At 41.9% G+C, this 15,688-nt stretch overlaps 1 protein-coding gene across 2 annotated transcripts in view; it reads left to right on the top strand.

Annotated features, from left to right (window-relative positions):
* The window catches only part of C8H1orf21 (chromosome 8 C1orf21 homolog), a 230,918-nt gene that overhangs the window by 202,351 nt on the left and 12,879 nt on the right, over positions 1 to 15,688 (top strand). For both annotated transcript variants that reach the window (XM_077278794.1, XM_077278793.1), the window contains 2 exons: positions 1,023 to 1,099; positions 1,479 to 1,539. In XM_077278794.1, the coding sequence (XP_077134909.1) occupies positions 1,023 to 1,099; positions 1,479 to 1,539 (138 nt within the window). The remainder of the gene's footprint in view (positions 1 to 1,022; positions 1,100 to 1,478; positions 1,540 to 15,688) is intronic.

The raw sequence follows: 15,688 nt of genomic DNA, 5'->3' as shown, positions 1-15,688 counted from the left end.
TTCTAGGCATTCAGGACCTGAAAATTACGTCACGGCTTCTGATTGGTCGCATGCCGCCCATGTGACCGCGACGTGACCAATCACAACAAGCCGTGACGTAATTTTCAGGTCCTGAATGCTTAATTCTAGAATTAGGCATTCAGGACCTGAAAATTACGTCACGGCTTGTTGTGTTTGGTCGCGTCGCGGTCACATGGGCGGCACGCGACCAATCAGAAGCCGTGACGTCACGGAAGGCAGTAAACGCGCGCATTTTAAGCAAAGAAGGCTGCCGGTTCCCTCGATAAGGTGCAGCCTGCGTCGGAGAGGTGAGTATATCAATATTTTTTATTTTAATTCTTTATTTTACACATTAATATGGATCCCAGGGCCTGAAGGAGAGTTTCCTCTCCTTCAGACCCTGGGAACCATCAGGGATACCGTCCGATACTTGAGTCCCATTGACTTGTATTGGTATCGGGTATCGGTATCGGATTAGATCCGATACTTTGCCGGTATCGGCCGATACTTTCCGATACTGATACTTTCAAGTATCGGACGGTATCGCTCAACACTAAATAGGACATCAATATTTGCTGCATTTTTGTCGCATTTATTTCGTACACTGTTGTTCACAAATACTAAATCTTTTCCTAGTACCAGCAAAGTGAATGAGATTCCTGAAGTTAATTCTTTCAGCGTTTTTGCAGCATTTTTCATCAAGTTCAAAAGGCAGCAAGGGCCAGAGTATAGATCGCAGAAATGAGTTACAGTGATTGCGGATTGTTTTCTAGTTAGTATTGCTTTATACAACTTATTATTCATAATCGCCATTTTTCCATGTTTTTATTTTATTATTTTTGTTTGACCCAATTGCTCTTTGTATGAAACAATTATTTTAGACTTGAAATTATTTGTGAATTTGGTCTCTACCTTTTTATATGAAACTATGAGCCAGTATTACTTATTACGTGATTATGTATACACATTAGTGTGCAAACTGCTACATTTCTATAAGTACAACGGTGTTTGTTGTGTCGCAGGAGAAAAGTGCCGCTCATCCCGTTAAATCTAGAAATAACACTGAAGCTCCAGCACCAGGGAACCAACATCGAATAAAGTAAGAAAGGAACTACGTTACATCTTGGGGGTTTGGAGCTTTTTTCATGTTGCCCACTTTAGGGCCTATGTACCGTTCTATGAATGGGATTTTCTCTAGCAATCCACTTATATTTTATATTTATTTTTCACGTAAGCTCTATGATGGTTTCAGCAGATATTACTATGATCTTAATGCTTGTTGTACCGCTCTGTGCTTGATTTTATTGAATGGGGAACACACCAAGCACAGACTCACATATATTTTGTCTTGTATATAATGTTTCCATCCCAAATCTTACTTCCTTCAATTTACGATAAATAATTGAGTTTGATTAATTTATTGAAGTCAGATAATTAGAATTAATTCAAATAATACAATTAAGTGTTTTGTATTTTAGCATACACATCTCTGAAAGTCAGCAGGAGTTTTTCAGAATGTTGGATGAAAAAATCGAAAAGGTAAATTTACACAAACAAAATTATCTAATACTTAACAGTGGGATTTTAATATTGAGAGGTAAATGGTGCTCTGCAAAGTATGCTACCGTGTACCATATGTGAACAATGGATAAAATGCAGCCAATAGTAATTATTGATAAGATAATTGTATGATGAGTACAATGACCTACAGGCGGTGTCTGTAGGGAAATGTTCTGGATACCCACCAGTGTTTTGTGTAGTTATTATCCACTTGACACTATGTAAAAAAATATATTTGCCCCCATAAACCTTTTCTTAACAAATATAATGCTTGTTTGCTCTTTGGCCAGATACACACATCATTCTTTTTTCATGCATGAAAAATGGTCTGTTTTTTCAGTATGCTAGACCCATTTTTGGTCTCTGTTTGTTTGTTTTTTTACCACTCTTTTAGCATCAGTTTTTCTTAAGTGAAAAAGAATATCTTCTCTTTTCCTGCACATTAAAGGTGATGTTCAGTACTTTTATGTTGATGGCTTATCCTAAAGGCCCCGTCTCACATAGCGATTTACCAACGATCACGACCAGCGATACCACCTGGCCGTGATCGTTGGTAAGTCGCTGTGTGGTCGCTGGGGAGCTGTCACACAGACAGCTCTCTCCAGCGACCAACGATCAGGGGAACGACTTCGGCATCGTTGAAACTGTCTTCAACGATGCCGAAGTCCCCCTGCAGCACCCGGGTAACCAGGGTAAACATCGGGTTACTAAGCGCAGGGCCGCGCTTAGTAACCCGATGTTTACCCTGGTTACCAAAAAAAACAAACAGTACATACTCACCATCTGATGTCCGTCAGGTCCCTTGCCGTCTGCTTCCTGCTCTGACTGAGTGCCGCCGTACAGTGAGAGCAGAGCGCAGCGGTGACGTCACCGCTGTGCTGTACTTTCACTTTCACTTTGCGGTGCTCAGTCAGTGTGGGAAGCAGACGGCAAGGGACCTGACGGACATCAGATGGTGAGTATGTACTGTTTGGTTTTTTTTACATTTACGCTGGTAACCAGGGTAAACATCGGGTTACTAAGCGCGGCCCTGCGTTTAGTAACCCGATGTTTACCCTGGTTACCAGTGAAGACATCGCTGGATCGGTGTCACACACACCGATTCAGCGATGTCAGCGGGACCTCAACGACCAAAAAATGGCCCAGGCCATTCCGACACGACCAGCGATCTCACAGCAGGGGCCGGGTCGCTGGTACGTGTCACACATAGCGAGATCGCTACTGAGGTCGCTGTTGCGTCACAAAACTTGTGACTCAGCAGCGATCTCGCTAGCGATCTCGCTATGTGTGACGGGGCCTTTAGGCTATGTCACTATACAGTTGATGGAGCTATAGTGTTCCACTCCGTAAAAGATCACATCCGGCCAGCACCAGGAACAGCTGATTGGCAGAAATGCTCGGTGTCACATCCTCACCAACCTGATATTGATGACCTATCATTATAAAAGTACTGGACAACACTTTTAAACAGTAGAATACAAGTAGCTCATGTATTTTTTTTTTCACTGGGCCATTGACTTGCATTGGCGAGTTTGATCTCAGCATGGTACAAAGTAAGAAATATCTGTTTTTTAATTTTTTTTACAGACAATTGGTCCACACAAAACGCAAACATAAGAAAAGGCACATTGATAAAAATGCAAAGTGAATAAACAAAAGAAACATCTAAATAAATAATGCCAGAAGAATAATTTATTTGTTGCACATATCATTTGTGAATATTCACTAAACAATTGCAAAAGCTACCCAGAAATGTGACTAGACACCAAAAATATTCAATAAAACTATTTTTTAAGAATGTATAATAATAAAACTGTCTGAGACAAATGGGATAAAGTAAAAATAGAGAGGGTGCATTCCTACACAAGAAGATCACAAAGAAATATACTGTATAGGACGTGGGTATATGGGACAAATTGTGTTCTCCCTGTGTCATATCACAGAATCAATATTATGAGTGAAGTCTATACACAAATGTATATTCAAGAGTAAGTCCAAGTGGATTCAAAAATATCTGATCATATACAGACATCACCATAAGAAGATCACTACAAATATATACCGTATTTTCCGGCATATAAGACGACTAGGCGTATAAGACGACCCCCCAACTTTTCCAAATTTATGTAACAGCAGAACAATGATCCCAAAACATACAATGCCATTATGAACTGTATTCAGGGTAAAAAGAACAAGGAGCCCTGGAAGTGATGATATAGCCCCACTGAGCCCTGATCTCAATATCATTGAGTCTGTAAAGAAACTGAAGAATTTTCAAAAACTACATAGACAGAAGATCTGTGCTTAGTTCTCAGAGATGTGTGAAACAACCTCTTTGCGGAGTTCTTTCAAAATCTGTGTGCAAGTGTACCTTGGTACTTTGATGCTGTTTTGAAGATAAATGGTAGTCGGTGTCACATCAAACACTGATTTGATTTAGAGATTTCTTAAGTTCATTCACTTTCTATTTTACTAACTGATAAAAAACCTAAACTATTAATACTTGTATTCTTGGAAGCATTCTTACTTTGCAGCATTTTACAGTTCTGTGTGGGTGTATGCATGTTTAGCAGTGATGAGCGAATATACTCGTTACTCAAGATTTCTCGAGCATGCTCGGGGGTCCTCTGAGTATTTTTTAGTGCTCGGAGTTCCCCACATGTACTTATGCTGGCTAACAGATGTAAATCATTCAGCTGTGGCAAGAAAAACTAAATCTCCGAGCACTAAAAAATACTCGGAGAACCCCCGAGCATGCTCGAGAAATCTCGAGTAACGAGTATATTTGCTCATCACTAATGTTTATAAATAATCAGTCATGGCTGAAAGTGTTGGCACGTATGAAATTGTTCCAGAAAATGAAATCTTTCTCCCAGAAAATGATTGCAATTACACACGTCTTGTTATACACATGTTTAATTCCTTTGTGTGTATTACAGCAACACAAAAAAATGGAAAAAAAGGCAAATTGGAAATAACTTCACATAAAATCCTGAGAATGGGCCTGACAAAATTGTTGGTATCTTTCCAAAATTGTGGGTTATTTCCTTTGTTTCACACATCTCATGCTTATTCAAACTCGCCTGTGGCAAGTAACAGGTGTTGGGCAATATGAAAATCACATCTGAAATCAGATAAAAAGGGAGACAATCTTTGCATTATGTGTCTGTGTGTGCCACACTAAGCATGGAGAACTGAAAGAGGAGAAGAAAACTGTGTGAGGACATGAGATCCAAAATTGTTGAACAATATTAACAATCTCAAGGTTACAAGTCCATCTCCAAAGATCTTGATGTTCCTTTGTCCACAGTGCACAACATAATCAAGATGTTTACAACCCATGGTACTGTAGGTAATCTCATTGGAAGTGGATGACAGAGAAAAATTCATGAAATGTTGCAATGCAGGATAGTCTGGATGATAGATAAGAAGCCCCAATCAAGTTCCAAAGAAACTCAAGCTGTCCTGCAGGCTCAGTGTGCATCATTGTCAGGGCAAACTATCCATCGACATTTGAATGAAATGGCAGGAGACCCAGGAGGACCCCACTACTGACAGAGACATAAAAAAGCTAGACTGCAGTTTGCCAAAATGTGTGTGAGTAAGCCAAAATCCTTCTGGGAAAGTGCCATGTGAATGGATGAGACCAAGATAGAGCTTTTTGGAAAAGCACATCATTTTACTGTGTACAAAAAACGGAAGGAGGTCTACAAAGAAAAGAATACCGTACCTTCAGTCAAATATGATGGAGGTTCAAATACATTTTGGGGTTGTTTTGCTATCTCTGGCACTGAATGCCTTTACTGTGTGCAAGACATCATGAAATCTGAAGATTACCAATTGATTTTGGGTGCCAATATAGTGCCTAGTGTCAAAACGCTGGGTTTGCGTCCTAGATCATGGGACTTCCAGCAAGACAATGTCAATGACCCAAAAATATACTTCAAGAAGCACCCTGAAATGGATGGAAACTAAGAGCTGGAGAGTTCTGAAGTGGCCAGCAATGAGTCCAGATCTAAATTTCATGGAACACCTGTGGAGAGATTTTAAAATTGCTGTTGGGGAAGGCACCTTCAAATATGAGTGATCTGAAGCAGTTTACAAAAGAAGAGTGGTCAAAAATTCCAGTTGAGAGGTGTAAGAAGCTTGTTGTCAGTTATAAGAAGTAATTGATTGCAGTTATTTATTTCAAAGGGTGTGAAACCAAATATTAGGTTGAGGGTGCCAACAATTTTGTTGGGCCCATTTTGTTTTTTTTGTGTAAAATTATGTCCAATTTGCCTTTTTTCAGTTTTTTTAGTGTTGTTCCAATACATGCAAAGGAAATAAACATGTATAACAAAACAAGTGCAATTGCAATAATTCTCTGGGAGAAATACTTCAGATTCTGGACCAATTTCTAAGTGCCAACAATTTCGACCATGACTGTGTGTGTGTGTATATATGTATGTATATATAAACACATTATGGAAGGAGGAGGTGAGCTTCTTGATGGCAGATATGTGTCACTGAGGTGGTTGACTTCGATAATGTAATGTCTGTAACAGTAGCACTAATGTTACTGAAATAGTCTTAATTTGACTGGATTTGAGTCCAGGATTTAGGAGAAACCAAGAGTCTTAGGGTAAGTTCACACAGGACGGTTTTGCTGCTTTCTTTGTCTGCAGCAAAACCTGATCATCTTGGCAGGAAAGAAGCTGCGTCAAAAATGCAGGTTTAGGTACGTTTTTGGTGCATTTTTTTTGGTGCGATTTTATGCATTTTTTTGGTGCGTTTTTTTTTCTCTTTGTCCATGCAAATGCCCTTGGATTTTCAGCATCAAAAACGCAGCAAATAATGATACCTGGGATTTTGCTGCATTATTTTCTACACTCATTCAAGTCAATGGGTGAAAAAACGCTGCAAAAACGCTGAAAGAAGTGACATGCTCTATGTCCAAAAAATGCAGCAAAGCAAATACTGATCAAATGAAAAAACAATGTGTGCATCAGATTTCTGAAATCTCATAGGCTTTGCTGGTACTGTAAAAAGCAGCTGAAAATTAGCATAAAAAACGCAGCAAAAACGCCCTGTGTGAACTTACCCTTACAGGCCTAATAACTGGGTTGGCTCAGCAGTGTGGAATTTGGGCTGGAGTAGAACAGGGGTGTGTTTGTCTGGTGAACATGCTTGATACTACTTGGGCTATTTCACTTTGGAATACTGAGACTGTTGCATTTACTTTGTTCATTGTACCGGAAGAAAGGACTATTTCTTATGCATTTGTACTGAAGAAAGGCTGTTTTCATTTTTGAGCTATGAAGCTATTAAGACAATAGCTTATGCTGTTTTGATATTAAAACCCTCTGCGTATCGTGCGTATCCAAGCAGTTACCAAAGAGCTGAACCCCTACAGTGTGTGTGTCAAAATGAGGAAAATAAGTACTTGATACACTGCCGATTTTGAAAGTTTTCCCACCTACAAAGAATGGAGAGGTCTGTAGTTTTTATCATAGGTACACTTCAGCTGTGAGAGACAGAATCTAAAAATGAAAACAGAAACTCACATTGTATGAGTTTTAAATAATTAAATTGTGTTTTATTGCATGAAATAAGTATTTGATCATCTACCAACCAACAAGAATTCTGGCTCTCACAGAACTGTTAGTTTTTCTTTAAGAAGCCCTCCTACTCTGCCTGTATTGTACTCATTACCTATATTAATTGCACCTGTTTAAACTCGCTACCTGTATAAAAGACACCTGTCCACATAATCAAATCACACTCTAACCGCTCCACCATGGCCAAGGCCAAAGAGCTGTCTAACGACCAGGGACAAAATTATAGACTTGCACAAGGTGAGGACAATAGGCAAGCGGCTTCATGAGAAGGCGACAACTGTTGGTGCAATTATTAGAAAATGGAAGAAACACAAGATGACTGTTAATCTTCCTCAGTCTGGGGCTCCATGCAAGATTTTGCCTTTTGGGGTAAGGATGATTCTGCAAAATATCAAGAATCAGCCCAGAACTACAAGGGAGGTAAATGACCCGAAGAGAGCTGGAACCGCGGTCTCAAACATTACCGTTAGTAACGCACTACACTCTCATGGATTAAAATCCTCAGGGGACACAAGGTCCCCCTGCTCACACCAGCACATATCCAGGCCCTTTTGAAGTTCACCAATGACCATCTGGATGATTAAGAGGAGGCATGGGAGAAGTTCACATGATGAGATGAGACCAAAACAGCACTTTTTGGTATCAACTCCACTTGCTGTGTTTGGAGGAAGAAGAAGGAGGAATACAACCCCAAGAACACTACAATAACTGTGAAGCATGTTGGAGGAAACATCATACTTTGGGGATGCTTTTCTGCAAAGGGGGCAGGACGACTGCATCGTATTGAAGGGAGGATAGGGTCATGTATTGCAAAATTTTGGCCAACAACCTCCTTCCCTCGGTAAGAGCATTGAAGGTGGGTGGTGGCTGGGTCTTCCAGCATGACAATGACCCAAAACATAAGTAAATGAAAGTAACGTGGTTAGAAACCACAGCCAGCTCACCGACCAAATCCGCAGGTGCACGGAACTCCGTCTAGATGGGACGAGGTAAATGCTATGAAGGATAAAGTGAACGTTCCAGCTCCTTAAAAATCTTCAAACTTTATTGATCCTTATCAGGAAAATTACTGCGGTAAAAACTCCAGTACCAGTGTGAAATCGGGGGTTAAAGAGAAGTGTTTAGATCTGACACCAGATCTTTATAAGGATGTCAGATCGAAACACGTTGCTTTAACCTCCTGATTTCACACTGGTACTGGAGTTTTTACCGCAGAAATTTTCCTGATATGGATCAATAAAGTTTGAAGATTATTAAGGAGCTGGAATGTTCACTTTATCCATGAATGACTCAAAACACACAGCCACGGCAAATAAGGAGTGGCTCCGTATGAAGCAATTAAAGATCCTGGAGTGGCCAAAACAGTCTCCATACCTGAACACAATAGAAAATTTTTTGAGGGAGCTGAAACTCAATGTTGCCCAACGACAGCCCCAAAACCTGAAAGATTTGGAGAAGATCTGTATGGAGGAGTGAGCCAAAATCCTTGCTGCAGTGTGTGCAAACTTGGTCAAGAACTAGAGGAAATGTCTGACCTCTGTAATTGTAAACAATGGTTTCTGTACAAATACAGCTCTGGCAAAAATTAAGAGACCACTGAGCAGTTTTTTCAAAATCAGCTTCTCTACATGTCTGACAGCCATTTCATTCCAGTGTCAGTTGAATTCCAACCAGAGTACACCTCATTCTACTTAATATGCTTCTGATTAGGTGATCACCTGAACCAAATATTATTTAATGAAGGAAAATATAAAAAAACACTGCTGCGGCGTTCACAATCCTCTTGCAACAGGACAAGCTGGATGGCAAAACAAGTGCTAGTAATATCCCAAAAGTAATAGGAATGAAAAATAACTTTTAGCTATGCCAAAGGTGTTGAAAAGAAAAGTATGGAGTGGGGAAAAGAAGGGCTGAATTCTGGCTTTACTAGCAGAGGGACAGAGTGAGTGTCATGTTGCCTCCATCCTTAAAATCTCTAAGATGGCGGTCCATTACAACAAGGTCAAGCAGCAGACATTGGGGACAACAAAGTTATAGATCGGCAGAGGGCGAAAACGACTCGCCACTGACCGGGATGACTGTCATCTTATTCAAATGTCACTCAGCAACCGCAGGATGACATCAAGTGATCTACAAAAGGAATGGCAAATGGCATCTGGGCTGAAGTGCACAGCAAGAACAGTTCATAACAGGCTCCTAGTGGCAGAAATCAAGTCCTGTAAAGCTAGAAAAAAGCCTTTCATCAATGAGAAGCAAAGGAGAGCTAGGCTGAAGTTTGCCAAGGACCATAAGGATTGGACTAAGGTCCAATCTTCTCTGATGAGTCTAATTTTCAGCTTTGCCCAACACCTGGTCGTCTAATGGTTAGATGGAGACCTGAAGAGGTATACAGGCCACAGTATCTTGCACCCAGTGTGAAATTTGGTGGAGGATCGGTGATGATCTGGGGATTCTTCAGCAAGGCTGAAATTCGGCAGGTTAATCTTTGCAAAGGACGTATGAATCAAGCCACATACAAGGTTATTCTGGAAAAACAGTTGATTCCTTCTGCTCAGGCAATGTTCCCTGTTATGGTCTGGTGATTAAGGAGCGACATGCGACTAGCTCTGAGCAGGTGGTAACTATACCGCAGTTCCTAATCTTAACACAGACACGGAGCGGAATTCACAACAGTACCCCCCCCTTGAGGAGGGGTCACCGAACCCTCACCAGAGCCCCCAGGCCGATCAGGACGAGCCAAATGGAAAGCACAAACCAAATCGGCGGCATGGACATCGGAGGCAACCACCCAAGAATTATCCTCCTGGCCATAACCCTTCCACTTGACAAGATACTGAAGCCTCCGCCTCGAAAAACGAGAATCCAAAATTTTCTCAACCACATATTCCAACTCCCCCTCAACCAACACCAGGGCAGGAGGATCAACAGATGGAACAACGGGTACCACATATCTCCGCAACAAAGATCTATGGAAAACATTGTGGATGGCAAAAGAGGCTGGAAGGGCCAAACGAAAAGACACTGCATTGATAATCTCAGAAATCTTATAAGGGCCAATAAACCGAGGCTTGAACTTAGGGGAAGAAACCTTCATAGGAACATGACGAGAGGATAACCAGACCAAATCCCCCACATGAAGCCGAGGACCAACACACCGACGGCGGTTAGCAAAACGCTGAGCCTTTTCCTGGGACAATGTCAGATTGTCCACCACATGAGTGCAAATCTGCTGCAACCTGTCCATCACAGAATCCACACCAGGACAATCAGAAGGCTCAACCTGCCCTGAAGAAAAACGAGGATGGAAACCAAAATTACAAAAGAAAGGCGAAACCAAAGTAGCCGAACTGGCCCGATTATTAAGGGCAAACTCGGCCAACGGCAAGAAAGCCACCCAATCATCCTGATCAGCAGACACAAAGCATCTCAAATAGGTTTCCAAGGTTTGATTAGTTCGCTCAGTTTGGCCATTTGTCTGAGGATGGAACGCCGAAGAAAAAGACAAATTAATGCCCATCTTAGCACAAAAGGCCCGCCAAAACCTGGAAACAAACTGGGAACCTCTGTCAGACACAATATTCTCTGGAATGCCATGCAAACGAACCACATGCTGAAAAAATAATGGAACCAAATCAGAGGAGGAAGGCAATTTAGGCAAAGGTACCAAATGGGCCATTTTAGAGAACCGGTCACAAACCACCCAGATAACAGACATCCTCTGGGACACAGGAAGATCCGAAATAAAATCCATGGAAATATTTGTCCAAGGCCTCTCCGGGACAGGCAAACGCAAAAGCAACCCACTAGCACGGGAACAGCAAGGCTTAGCCCGGGCACAAGTCCCACAGGACTGCACAAAAGAACGCACATCCCGCGACAAGGAAGGCCACCAAAAGGACCTAGCAACCAAATCTCTGGTACCAAAAATCCCTGGATGACCGGCCAACACAGAACAATGGACCTCAGAAATTACCTTACTTGTCCATCTATCAGGAACAAACAGCTTCCCCACAGGACAGCGGTCAGGTTTATCAGCCTGAAATTCCTGAAGCGCCCGCCGCAAATCAGGGGAGATGGCAGACAGAATCACCCCTTCCCTAGGAATGCCAACCGGCTCAAGGACTCCAGGAGAATCAGGCAAAAAACTCCTAGAGAGGGCATCCGCCTTAACATTCTTAGATCCCGGAAGATATGAGACCACAAAATCAAAACGGGAGAAAAACAGGGACCACCGAGCCTGTCTAGGGTTCAGCCGCTTGGCCGACTCGAGGTAAATCAGATTCTTATGATCGGTCAAGACCACAATGCGGTGCTTGGCTCCCTTAAGCCAATGTCGCCATTCCTCAAATGCCCACTTCATAGCCAACAACTCCCGATTGCCGACATCATAATTGCGTTCCGCAGGCGAAAACTTTCGGGAAAAGAAGGCACATGACTTCACCAAGGAACCATCAGAATTCCTCTGTGACAAAACGGCCCCTGCCCCAATCTCAGAAGCGTCAACCTCAACCTGAAAAGGAAGAGAAACATCCGGCTGACGCAAGACAGGGGCAGAAGTAAATCGGCGTTTAAGCTCCTGAAAGGCCTCAACAGCCTCAGAGGACCAATTAGTCACATCAGCGCCGTTCTTCGTCAAATCGGTCAGGGGTTTAACCACACTAGAGAAGTTGGCAATGAAACGGCGATAAAAATTAGCAAAGCCCAAAAATTTCTGAAGGCTCTTCACAGATGTGGGTTGAATCCAGTCATGAATGGCTTGGACCTTAACAGGATCCATTTCTATAGACGAAGGAGAAAAAATAAACCCCAAAAAAGAGACCTTCTGAACTCCAAATAGGCACTTAGACCCCTTCACAAATAGAGCATTATCACGAAGGATCTGGAATACCATCCTGACCTGCTTCACATGAGACTCCCAATCATTGGAAAAAATCAAAATATCATCCAAATACACAATCAAGAATTTGTCAAGATAATTGCGGAAAATATCATGCATAAAGGACTGAAATACAGAAGGAGCATTAGAAAGCCCGAAAGGCATCACCAGGTATTCAAAATGGCCTTCGGGCGTATTAAATGCAGTTTTCCATTCGTCACCCTGTTTAATACGAACAAGATTATATGCCCCTCGAAGGTCAATCTTGGTAAACCAACTAGCCCCATTAATCCGAGCAAACAAATCAGAGAGCAAAGGTAAAGGGTATTGGAATTTGACCGTGATCTTATTAAGAAGACGATAATCAATACAGGGTCTCAAGGAGCCATCCTTCTTGGCAACAAAAAAGAATCCCGCTCCCAATGGTGACGAAGACGGCTGAATATGCCCCTTCTCTAAAGACTCCTTTACATAGCTCCGCATGGCTGCATGCTCTGGCACAGACAGATTGAAAAGTCGGCCCTTAGGGAGCTTACAGCCAGGAATCAAGTCAATAGCACAATCGCAGTCCCTATGTGGAGGAAGGGAACTGGACTTGGGCTCATCAAATACATCCTGGAAATCTGACAAAAATTCAGGAACATCAGAAGAGGGGGAAGAGGAAATTGACATTAAAGGAACGTCATTATGTACCCCTTGACAACCCCAACTAGTCACAGACATTGATTTCCAATCCAGCACTGGATTGTGTACTTGTAACCATGGAAAACCCAGTACAACAACATCATGTAAATTATGCAACACCAGAAAACGACAATCTTCCTGATGTGCTGGAGCCATGCACATAGTCAGCTGAGTCCAATACTGAGGTTTATTCTTGGCCAACGGTGTAGCATCAATACCCCTTAAGGGTATGGGACTCTGCAAAGGCTGCAAAGAAAAACCACAGCGCCTAGCGAATTCTAAGTCCATTAAGTTCAGAGCAGCGCCCGAATCCACAAATGCCATGACAGAAAAAGATGACAATGAGCAAATCAGGGTCACAGACAGGAGAAACTTAGGCTGCACAGTACTAATGGTAACAGATCTAGCGACCCTCTTAATACGCTAAGGGCAATCAGAAATAGCATGAGCAGAATCCCCACAGTAAAAACACAGCCCATTCTGACGTCTGTATCCCCTCTGTTCCGCTCTAGTCAAAATCCTATCACATTGCATAGGCTCAGGACTCTGCTCAGAGGACGCTGCCATATGGTGCACCACTTTGCGTTCGCGCAGGCGCAGATCAATCTGAATGGCCAGAGACATAGACTCGCTCAAACCAACAGGCGTGGGGAACCCCACCATAACATCCTTAAGGGCTTCAGAAAGACCCTTTCTGAAAATTGCTGCCAGAGAATCCTCATTCCATTTAGTGAGCACAGACCATTTTCTAAATTTCTGGCAGTATAATTCTGCCGCTTCCTGACCCTGACAGAGGGCCAACAGTGTTTTCTCAGCATGCTCTACAGAGTTAGGTTCGTCATACAATAATCCGAGCGATTGAAAAAATGCATCTACATTAAGCAATGCCGGATCCCCTGACTCAAGGGAGAATGCCCAGTCCTGAGGGTCACCACGCAGCAGAGAAATAACTATTTTTACTTGCTGAATGGGGTCACCAGAGGAACGGGGTTTCAGAGCAAAAAACTATTTGCAGTTATTTTTAAAGTTCAAAAACTTAGTTCTATCCCCGTAAAACAAATCCGGAGTAGGAATTCTAGGCTCTAAGGCCGGAGTCTGAACAACATAATCTTGAATACTCTGTACTCTTGCAGCAAGCTGATCCACACGAGAAAACAACCCCTGAACATCCATGCCCGCATCCAAATCCTGAATCACCCAGAGATTAAGAGGAAGGAAAAAGACAAAACAGACTAAAGAAAAAAAAAATGGCTCAGAACTCTTTTTCTTTTCCTTCTTTTGAGATGCATTCAGCTCATTTTTGGCCAGTTGTACTGTTATGGTCTGGGGATTAAGGAGCGACATGCGACTAGCTCTGAGCAGGTGGTAACTATACCGACTGCAGTTCCTAATCTTAACACAGACACTAGCAGTAGCCGTGGGATGTTCCTGTCACTCCCTGGACACCTCGTCACAGCCGGAGAACTAGCTACCCCTGAAGGTAGAAACAGGAAAGCTATCTTGCCTCAGAGAAAATCCCCAAAGGATAGGACAGCCCCCCACAAATAATGACTGTGAGAGGAGAAGGAAATGACATACGTAGTATGAAACCAGATTTAGCAAAGGAGGCCACTACTAGCTAGACAGAATTAGTACAGAACAGAAAACTGTGCGGTCAGTAATAAAAACTAGAAAAAGTCCACCGCAGAGAAATGCAAAAATCTCCACACCTGACTAAAGGTGTGGAGGGCAAACTCTGCTGCCCAGAGCTTCCAGCTTAGCTAAATAGATCCATACTGATAAGCTGGACAAATGAGCAAAACATAGAAAATGCCAAACAACAAAGTCCACAACAAGTGAACTGCAAAAAGACAAGCAAGGACTTAGCTTTCCTGAAATGGTCAGAGTGGCAGGGAAATCCTCAGAGAGCCATGACTCCAAGCTCAACAATTGACAACTGGCATTGAATTAGGGATAAGGCCAGACTAATATAGCCGAGCCAGAAAAACGATCAGTGAGAACAGCTGCTGATGCTAAATCCAAGAAGCAGCCATACCACTCAAAACCACAGGAGGGAGCCCAAGAGCAGAATTCACAAAAATGCTACTTATAACCACCGGAGGGAGCCCAAGAGCGGAATTCACAACAGTTCCCCAAAGCTGAGGACTGTTTTTTCCAACAGGACAATGCGCCATTCCACACAGCTAGGTCAATCAAGGTGTGGCTGAAGGCCCACCACATCAAATCTCTGTCATGGCCAGCCCAATCTCCAGACCTGAACCCCATTGAAAACCTCTGGAATGTAATCAAGAGGAAGATGGATAGTCACAAGCCATCAAACAAAGAACTGCTTAAATTTTTGTACCAGGAGTGGCATAAGATCACCCAAAAGCAGTGTGAAACACTGGTAGAAAGCATGGCAAGACGTATGAAGGCTGTGATTAAAAATCATGGTTATTCCACCAAATATTGATTTCTGAACTCTTCCTGAGTTAAAACATTAGTATTGTTGTTTCTAAATGATTATGAACTTGTTTTCTTTGAATTATTTGAGGTCTGCAAGCACTGCATTTTTTATTTTGACCATTTCTCATTTTCAGAAAATAAATAAAAAAATGTATTGCTTGAAACTTCGGAGACATGTTGACAGTAGTTTATAGAATAAAAGAACAATTTACATTTTACTCAAAAATATACCTATAAACAGAAAAATCAGACAAACTGAAAATTTTGCAGCCGTCTCATAATTCTTGACAGAGCTGTATTAAGTTCTGTTTTTCTATTGTATCAAATAATTGCAATCATGCAAAAAATGCAAATTAATTATTTAAAAATCATACAATGTGATTTTCTGTTTTTTATTTTTAGATTCTGTCTCTCTTGCAAAATCGTCAGTGTATCAAATGCTTATTTTCCCCACTGTGAGTATATATATATATATATATATATCCAGAAAGTCACCTTTGGCAAGATTTATTTTGCAAATTAT

Source organism: Ranitomeya variabilis, chromosome 8 (genome assembly GCF_051348905.1).
Source record: "Ranitomeya variabilis isolate aRanVar5 chromosome 8, aRanVar5.hap1, whole genome shotgun sequence".
Classification (NCBI taxonomy): Eukaryota; Metazoa; Chordata; class Amphibia; order Anura; family Dendrobatidae; genus Ranitomeya; species Ranitomeya variabilis.
This window is presented reverse-complemented; position numbering and strand designations above follow the sequence as displayed.